At 31.2% G+C, this 10,081-nt stretch overlaps 1 protein-coding gene across 1 annotated transcript; it reads left to right on the forward strand.

The window, feature by feature from the left end:
* Nucleotides 1-224: 224 nt before the first annotated feature.
* On the forward strand, nt 225-8,049 carry LOC128982405 (large neutral amino acids transporter small subunit 1-like). The gene is made up of 3 exons (XM_054401363.1): nt 225-369; nt 2,014-2,191; nt 3,946-8,049. The coding sequence occupies exons 1-3, from the start codon at nt 235-237 to the stop codon at nt 4,014-4,016; spliced, it is 384 nt and encodes a 127-aa protein (XP_054257338.1). The 5' UTR covers nt 225-234; the 3' UTR covers nt 4,017-8,049.
* Nucleotides 8,050-10,081: the final 2,032 nt, after the last annotated feature.

Here is a 10,081-nt window from a genome sequence, read left to right on the forward strand (position 1 = left end):
AACTAGTTCCTGTGTCACCATAAACAATCCATGTGCTTGAATTTGTAATTTGTTTTCAAACTGTTAACATAACAGAAAAAGGTCTTTATCTTACTGATACATGTGTAAGGTATGTAGTCAATATTAAATAGGCTACTTATTTTCTTCATACGTACGTGAGCTTTTATTATAGATCATATATCCTGACGATGTTTGTTAAACTAATATTTCTGTTTGCAGAACATCTTGTCTCTGATGATGCTATGTACTAGTGACATCTACGCACTCATCACCTACTCCAGTTTTGTGGAGAGTTTCTTCATTATGTTGTCAGTCAGTGGAATCCTGTGGTTAAGGTACAAGAGACCCAACATTCCACGCCCCATCAAGGTAATATGATCACTAAAAGATCACCGTCTGGCGTTTATCAAGATAAAAAAAAGGTTTGTCTTAAGTAAAGAGTCAAATTTGACTTAAAATCCTTTTCATGCTAGTGATTTTAAAGACAAAAACACTATCTCAGTTAACATATGAACTTCCTGACCACCATTAGACCTAAAGACAACTTTCCCTTCAACTCAAACCTTCCTTAGTTGACAATACTGTTAGAACAGTGAAATATTCTAATGTTTTGTGTATAGTGTCAAGTTTTGTGTTTCTTTTGTCAGTTTGTACAGGCCATGGTCCAAGTATCAATTTTGAGTCTTAAACGTTTTAGTAAATCTTTCATCAGTAATTTTGTAAACATACGTACTGTATGAAAAAAAATCAGAATTCGGCTTACTAAGTGTTATATTGAATTTTAGCCCCATTATTGTACATTTATGCGATATTTGTTCGAATGTGGTGCATACTAACTGTTAAGTTTTTTTATTGAAGTTTTACCATACATTTTCGTCTTATAATTTTGAAAAATTATCTTTCTACAAAAATGTTTCACATGTGAATAAGTTAATCAAATATTTAGCAGTTGATTTTAGGAGAGTTTAAATAAATATGTAGTTTTTTTTTGCTCAAACAAACTAACTATACAGGGTGACAAAAAAGTCTGGAAACGGTTTAATATCTTTTTAACTAAATTCGTTAGAAAATTCAAACCTTTTACATCAACTTATATGTATGAAAACTACTTTTTGCAATCATTGCCATTATTTGACCTTCACCAGGGGACAGCCCACGAGGAGTAGGTACATAATCTTTAATGTAAGCATAGGTTGATATGCACATCATTTTAAAGGTCTGGTCAAGTGGAGTTCATTGCCGGAAACCGCGTCCAAAAAGGTTCATCCGTTACAAAATGGCAGCTGTCCAAAGTTCTTGTGAAATATACCTGCACAGGCCTTAGTATGGGCAAATACTCGTATTAAACATAAGTTTGAGAGCTTAAACTGTATTTTAAAGTCAACTAGCTCATAGAATAATAGTATTCAATCTTCAAAACAAATTTAACCGGGTTACAGATTTCCCTGCTAATGTTGACTATGAGTATTTACCAAAACTAAGGCCTCTGCAGGTATATTCCGCAACAACTTTGAACTGCCGCCATTTTGTAACAGATGAACCTTTTTTGACGCGGTTTCCGGCAATGAGCTCCACTTGACCAGACCTTTAAAATGATGTGCATATCAACCTATGCTTACATTAAAGATTATGTACCTACTCCTCATGGGCCGTCCCCTGGTGAAGGTCAAATAATGGCAATGATTGCAAAAAGTAGTTTTCATACATATAAGTTGATGTAAAAGGTTTGAATTTTCTAACGAATTTAGTTAAAAAGATATTAAACCGTTTCCAGACTTTTTTGTCACCCTGTATATACCCTCCAACAATCAAATGACCATAGGCCTAATTAATTGTTTACTAATTTTGACATGACAAATCCAATGAACTAAGCAAAACATTGCTAGTGTTTGTAATTTTCAAAAATACCCAGGGAAATACCTTTTTATAAATACCCTATCCGCTGGGTCCGCACCCCCCACCACCCGGTCCGCATCACTAATCTGGGATAAAACAGGTGATATTCTGTTCCAGGTGTCTGTGTGGATCCCGATCTTCTTCATCATCATTTGCCTGTTCCTAGTGTTCCTCCCTATCTACTACAAGCCTCTAGAAGTAGCCGTCGCTGTTGCCATCACTCTTACCGGAGTTCCGGCTTATTTCATCGGAGTCAGATGGACCAACAAGCCTCAATGGTTCCATCAGGCACATCGTAAGTTTTTACAACACAGTAGACTCTTATCCTACCTAAACCAGCCATACCAAAGTTGGAAAATACTAAAAATACTACAAACTCTTCATCACATGTTAAAAATTGTTATATTAATCAAGATTGCCTGTTGCCAAACCTTTTCAAGGCTTTAACCCTTTGTGGACAAGAGGTTTATGTGGGTAGTATTAGCAAAACTTTGTAAAGTTAATTTGGTTTCCAGCGCATTTTTAATGACATCCATTCTCTTTAGAAAATATAATAACAGGTTATAAATTAAGAATAAGAAGGAGTTGTCTAATTTATCGAACAAGATTTATTAAAAAAAGAATTACGTGATCATTACATGATTGATTGGAATAAAATTAATTTAATTTAATTTAGGTTTAAAGATGAACATGTTACTAATTTTATTCCAGTTGGCTGTACATTAGTTAGGCAACAAAATTATACTTGAGGTTAAGTTGAACACAAATTAAACACTATTTAAGGTTCTCCACCACAATGGTAACACAACCACAATGGTGAAGTACATTGTCAAATTTGAGTGTGGTGGCTTCATACACAACACTTAAGTCCCAACTGCGCTAACTGTTGATTTCTTTGTGAGGATGTCTATTGCTTATTTGTAATGTGCTGAATTAATGTCTTATTAATGTTTGATTTTTGTTTTCATTCCACTACGTATAAGTTGAAAATGTTTAAACTTTGTTATATTGATATTCCAAACAAGACTGGTTAGTTTTATTGAGGCATAGATTGAATTGTCAATAGAATAGAATATAGTCAATATAATAATCATTTATTCAGTCTTTAAACAATACATTATTGTAATTGACATCGTCATTATTATTGTAAAAAGATATAAGATGCAATACTTTAAAATTAGACATGAAAAATCCAAAATATAGGCTGCCCTTAGTTTAACATTTAACAGGTTTAAAATAATTTAAAAATAGGCAAACTTAACAAACTTAAATTATGAATGACAGTGGGTCTTTCTTAAAAAAGGCTAATGGTTATCACAGGTGTAACAATGAACATAGAGGGACAAAATTTCTAACATTATCACAGATGGAATATGGTAAAAAACATATCAAAATAAGTGAACATGAAGTATATGAAAATTAATTACAGTATTACGAAATCCTATGGTAAAATCCTAGCCTAACTTAAAAACATTTAACATTAGCAAAAAATGAGATCACATTTGAAAAATTCCTCAATTTTGTAAAATGGGTGAGATGAAAGCCACATAGTTAATTTTCTTTTAAAGACACTTAACGGCAAGGACTTGACTTGAGGATGAAGCTTATTAAATAATTTAATACCTAAAACAAAATGACTGTTTGCAGTTTTCTGTACCTTTTCTGCCTACAGTGAGGTACATCAACTAGACCCCTATTCCTTGTAAGGGAAGGTGGTTTGAAAACGTTAAAAAAGTGTATTCTATCTAAGTAATTTGTTGTATTGAGTTTTGTTTTATTAATGTTTGACTGTATATAATTTATCAAACTGTTAGTTCCCTATAAAGACAGGCGTATTAAATTATCAAATATTTAATGGCTTCGTCTTATTCTATGTTAAAACACAAAACTATTACAGTTTCATAAAAAAAATCATCCAAACAAGTTCAGCTTAAAATTTATAATTTTCACACTTTTTTATTTTAGTTTACAAGTCACCATTTTCACCATTTACCATACATATCTGCATTTGTGAAACATGTTGGTCTTCAACACATATAAATGTTACAGAGTCCATGACATACTTTGTGCAAAAGTTGTTCATGTCGGCCAAAGAACACGTGGAAGAAGACGATGATTAACCTCTGAGAGAGAAGCAGGGACGAGAGTTAGTGAGCTGATATTCGCTGGATCTGCGACCACTCGTAACTTAACTCTAACTGTAACGTTCATCTGTAAGGTATTGTGAACGTAAAATTAACTACAATGTCAGTGTGTCGACCAAGCTGAATCTCAAGTTAATGATAGTTTGGACCAGTATTTATTTTTCTACGCCAGCATTTCGAATGAATCTATTATGTTGACTATTTACAGTTTATTATTTACAGTATGAGAATGTCATTGGTATTGTTACAGCTTTATTGACAGGTTTGGTCTATGAAAGGACTTGCTTGTAGGAGTTTTCTTGCCATTTTTCGTCTTTAAACATTTTATCCGAATCACAAAAGATTAACTGATAGACTGCAGATTGATAAGCGTTTTCCATTCTGAAAATTATTTATTTTATTTTACCCCAAACTATCTGGAATTGCAACCAAATCTACCTCAATTTCTTATTGCATCTTAATTTTGTGAAAATTTGTTTGCCTACGAGTGATAAAAAGCTGCATTTAAATAATTATAAAAAATCACAGTAATTAATACTAGTTGGAACCATAATTGAAAAAACCCCTAAATGAACATTGAGGAAAGACTCAAATGGGTGAAAGGTAAAACAATTGGAACTTTACCTAGCATTTCTTTCTAGTTTAAGTACCAATGTCAATTTATCTAAGATGTTTTGCAGTCTTGGTTTAGGAAGAAAGCAGCAGCAACTTATCTAAAATTTGAATCCATAAATGCGAGAGTAGGTTATAATTTAATTAGTATGTTGAGGGACGAAGTGTTACTTTACCACGGTAAATTTGATGAGCCACCCAAAATTCCTATATAGAATTATCAAGTATAAATGGCAAGTACCTACTTAAGAAGAACACTGTGCTAGTATTACATAGTATTTTATATCTTAGTTAAGATTTTACTAGTTTTAAACTTTTATTTAGTTTAATTGTTTCATCACCTTGAACTTAAATGTAAGATTATACAATTGCTTGTGAAAGAAAAGTATACAGTATAGGTGAGTAATCAAGGAACTTCTGTTTGTTTTATTACAAATTTTTAAGATTATACATTTTGAACATTTATGAGTAATGTGTAATTTATTAATATTTTCAAGTAAGGACACTGATTCAATGCTAAAAACATCACCTTTCCACTTGACCAAGAGATCTCGTTCAAATTCGAATCTAGTCTTAACGTGTTATTTAATTTTAGATTATTTATTATTTAAAATCAAAAATAGCTTTATGTTCGTTTTAAATATTTAATAGCAATAAATTTAAGTGTCAAAAACTCATTTAAGGATTAGTGATATAATTTGAGTGTGATTAAATTAATTTGCACAAAGTTGTACAGCCTATTGTCCAGTTCTTAGCCTATTTATACTTAGTAACCAGTGTTGTGATGATGTTATTTACTAGATACTTCATGATTTCGTTGTAAAAAAATTTGGTAAAACTGAATATTAAATGTGAAACCGGTGATTTTTTTTTTACTGTTTAAAATATGTGGTGGTATACATTTTTTAGAATTGAGAAGAACCTTGAAGGTCTACCCGGAACAATCTTTTTTTACTTAACATTTACTCTATAAATATAATAAATTGAAATGTTATATAGATAGCTATTTTAGACAATGTTTCCATTCATACACTCGTTGTCTTCCATGTTTTATACTAAATACATGAACAAAGTTTAGAGGTTTCATGTTCTTTTCTCCATTACTCAGTAGCCTGTTGTATTTTTTTAGCTATTGACTAAAATAATTTCCACTTATCATTACTACAAATGATTTAATTTTCAAGTAAAATACTGGTTTAATTTACAAATAATTCATATGTAACAGTTATAGCAAAGAATCCAAACCTATCCACCTTAAGGGACAAACTTGAGTGACATGACCCCAAAAAGAAAAAGAAGTTTAATTCTTTCTCAAAACTTTTCTTACAGTAAGAACCTTTATCCTATTGGTCCACATCTAGCCTTAATTTAGTACTGTATAACCCCGGTAATTCCCATATGGGACTGGTACCATTGTTGGAACAGTGAAAAAAGTCTAATTATCCGAAGAGCATATTAAATTACCACATTAATTGATAAACTGACATTTAATGATCGCTTGTGATCGCAAAAGACGATGATAATGGTTCCATGACCACAGGAGGCGTACGATATTTTGATACAATCGTGGGAGCTGATGATGTTTCCGTGATTGGGGGAAAAGTTTGCCTGAACACGGGAGACGACGATAATTTTCCTTTTACCGCAGGAAATATTCAAGAGTATGCCGTGATTACAGATAAAAATTATAATTTTCCTGATCGCAGGAAACAATTATGATATTTCCTTTACTGCAGGAGATATTTAGGAGTTTTCTGGGATCGCAGATGGTATTGTCGGATTAAATTAGGAGTCGGACAAACCGAGGTTGGATTATTGGGGTTCTACTGTATAGGATGTAAAAGCTTCAATGGAAGCAGGGTTACATGCTTCTGAACAAGTCATAAATAATTTATTTTCTGAATAGGTAACTACAGGAATAACATTTCAACATAAACTATCATCAACATAAACATAACAAATTGTTAGCCTATACATTTTACATTTTTTTCTTTGTTCAGTTTTAAAATTTATACAGTTTGGTGGTAAAGATCTGCCGTATTGGAATTTTCCAAATTTCAATGAATAAAATTATAAAATAGTACTTAACATTGCCTCTGTGATGATATTTATTAACTAGTCAGAAATTGTGTATGTCTTAGCTTTTTAACATGGCTGCTTCACATAAAGTATACAATAAACATTTCTTGCCAATTACTGAATTTTTATATATGTCAGTGGTACTCTATAGTTTTTGTATGGTAATTAAATAATTAATTAGAAATGAAACTAGCTTGCCGATAATTTACTTTAGCCATCTCGATCTTACTATTTTTAGTCTCAATTTAACTACCTTTCTTCCCTAGTGGATTTATGTAAAAACTATTCTCATGAAATTCAAAGTAGATGCAAATTCATACCTCTGAATAAATATCAGCTTAATACAATTTTATCTTTGTTTTATAAAACAATATTAAGTTTAGAACGGATAGTTCAGGGCTTACTAAACCACTTTTGATCGATAATTGTCAACTTTTTCTCATACACTACTTACAAAAATGGACGTGTTGTAAAAAACCTAAAAATAACCTAACTATTCTACAAAAAAAGAAAATAAACTGAAAACAAAGTATCATCCAGTTATTCAACCAACATAAAGAAACTTGCTACACCTTGTGTGGACGTGAAATATACCACAATAAAACAACATTTAGATAATATAAGTCTTATACAAATGTGTATAAAGTATTTTCTTACTAAAAGTATTTTTTCCAATTTGTTTATGTTCCAATATTTTCAACCCCAGGAATGTATCTGAAATGTGTTGTTGGGTGCGCCCCAGATCTCTTGTACCCTTTCAGATAGGGTTTCATAAACTGAGCAGTTCATATTTATCCTCAAGTAACTCTTTACTGAGACAACACTTGAAACTTCTCAAATCATTTGCATTAAAAACACAGATTTGAATTATTGAACTGATAAGTTAGCCTGCAAATTGTAGGAAAGCTGATATTTCTGGGAGAACCAGGTGTGCCATATGTGTTAAGGACGTTTTGCGTCAGGCGCAAATAGTATCATCCCTAACAAGTTTTATAAGTGTACAGTTGTATGTAATTGTTACAAACTAATAAAAAAAAAACATAGATGGAAGTATTTTACATAAATTTATAGTAATTAGATGATAGGATCCTATTAAAATTTACCTCAACATGTAATTTCAAATTATTAAAAAAGTCAAATCTCAGTGTAATATGTTATATTAAACCTGTACTTGTATCATGCATGACAATACAAAATGTCATTGGTGGCAATAGTGATAATTTATGGCCTATAGCAATGTTCTTGTAAAGCATATGTTTCTGTATATGAACACTTTGGACTGTAAAAGAAAGCCAACAAATAAAATTTTTGTAATTTATTTTGCCTCTTGCTTTTACCTAAATTATACTCTGTTTTATAATTTAGGATTTTCTAACCTTCTTTCTCAAATGTTTGATCTAGCGTTAAATAAAAATTAACTCAACTCAAATCTAATTAATGACCGTGTGCAGTAGTTAAGGTGACCAATTGATCAACTGCTAGTAAAATTTTATAAATTTTCAAAGAGAGGAGTGTCGGATCCTCAAATGCTGATCAGGTGTACAGTTTTTAAAAAATTTAACCGCTCTGTCATCGTCGGAGCCTGCCAGTACCATCAATTTGAACTCCTAATAAGCTGCTCAACGGAGCCAGGATTTTAACTGTGGCTACATAGTTGTTATCCATAGTGGTGGTATGGAAGACATCGTCTAAATCATATGTTTGACCTGATGACTGTTTGACGATGTAGATTAACCAACCACTCTAGTGTATGGGTAACCATATTTAGTCAAAATATGTTTCAAGTTGTGACTTAGTGCAGTGACTCAATTTACATAATTTACCAAGAATATACCTGAAGTACAGACTTTCCTTGAGAGCTATTGCAACATCTTATCACAAGATTCAATGTATAAGTCTTCGTAAGTGCAGAGATTATTATATCTTGAAAAACAGAGCTCTCCATCTTAGAAAGTTATAACTTATCTATTGGTTTAGATAAATTGATCATTCTGACATAGAAATATTGTAACAATTCCTGTTTGTCAGACATTTTTTCTCTATTTTTATTAGCTGAAGGTGTATTTTAAACTGCCTGTAAAAATTGAAAACATTTTATTTGGGTCAGCACTTTTAAATCTCAAGAACCTGACTATTTTAATAGACAATCTATTCAATAATCTTCTTATGTTTTGTTTTAGTAGAAATTTTATTAAAATCATAACTTAAATCTCCAATATTGTTCGAGTGCTCTACACTATGTTTATAAGTACATAACTATGAAGGATAACCATTTTTAGTTTTAGGTAGGTTTGTCCAAGGATAGTCACTGGTGTAATGACTTTTTTTATATAGTCTGGTTTTCGATCTCCAATCACAAATGGTAAAAAGCTGAGAACTTACATGTTATTTAATCAATTCACTTAAAATTTCAACAGTTTGCAGCATGATTCAGTGTTAGGCTTGGTCATGATTTGATACAGGAAGTAAATATGATTAAATACTAAAGGTGTGACAACCTCAACCTATATTTCAAAACATTTAGCAAGTTGATTAGTAACCAAATATTGATGAAAAAGTAGCCTATATTGGTCTTGCTTTGATGAGTCATCTCATATAAATAGGCTGGAAATTGTAAAATTGTCTGATCAATTAAATGAAATCCAAAAATTTGTTTATTGTAATGCAGGTAAATCCATGTAAAATGGGGTCAAAACTATTACTAAAACTTAATAAAAGAACAGTATCTATAACAATACAACATCAATTAATATTCTTCTGGAGTATAGGATCTTTGGCTACTCAACAAATCTAGGGATGGCAATTTAATTTTAAACCATTGCTGATAATGCAACAAGCTTTGCTAATAAGTACTCTATACTTTAAAATGTACTTTTTCCATCATACTGGGGATAATCCACAAGATAATAAAAGGAAATATTAACCCTTCCCATACGGCCTATAGTATGTATCTATAGTATACAGATAGCGATATTATTTTATTTTGATGGAAACTAAAAAATATATTTTTATATCTATATTTTATAGAATGTTGCAAATGGTTGACCTACGCCTCACTTTTGTCAAAAATAATTTTATTTAGGATTTTACCAAGTAATACAAAATTTGTAAAATTAAATTCTACTCTATAGTATTTTTTCCTTAATTATATTTGACCGTGGACCAAATTTTTATTTAATTACAATATAACAAAAAATTGAAAATGTGTGTGCAACATTTATAGAATATGCTTGAATACTTTTGCTGAGATTTTAAAATTTTTCCTCAATGAATACCAGTTACAAATAGGTCAGCCAAAACTGGTGATTATTCATACAGATTAATCGGGAGTTTGGCACCTTGAGTGTGGT

Source organism: Macrosteles quadrilineatus, unplaced genomic scaffold, assembly GCF_028750875.1.
Source record: "Macrosteles quadrilineatus isolate MER2022 unplaced genomic scaffold, UCM_ALF_1.0 Scaffold_249__1_contigs__length_141745, whole genome shotgun sequence".
NCBI lineage: Eukaryota > Metazoa > Arthropoda > Insecta > Hemiptera > Cicadellidae > Macrosteles > Macrosteles quadrilineatus.

Coding starts and splice junctions, on each gene's coding strand:
- LOC128982405 (XM_054401363.1), top strand. CDS start 235: ATGATGCTATGTACTAGTGACATCTACGCACTCATCACCTACTCCAGT. Junction 370..2,013: donor ACATTCCACGCCCCATCAAG/GTAATATGATCA, acceptor ATTCTGTTCCAG/GTGTCTGTGTGGATCCCGAT. Junction 2,192..3,945: donor ATGGTTCCATCAGGCACATC/GTAAGTTTTTAC, acceptor TAAATGTTACAG/AGTCCATGACATACTTTGTG.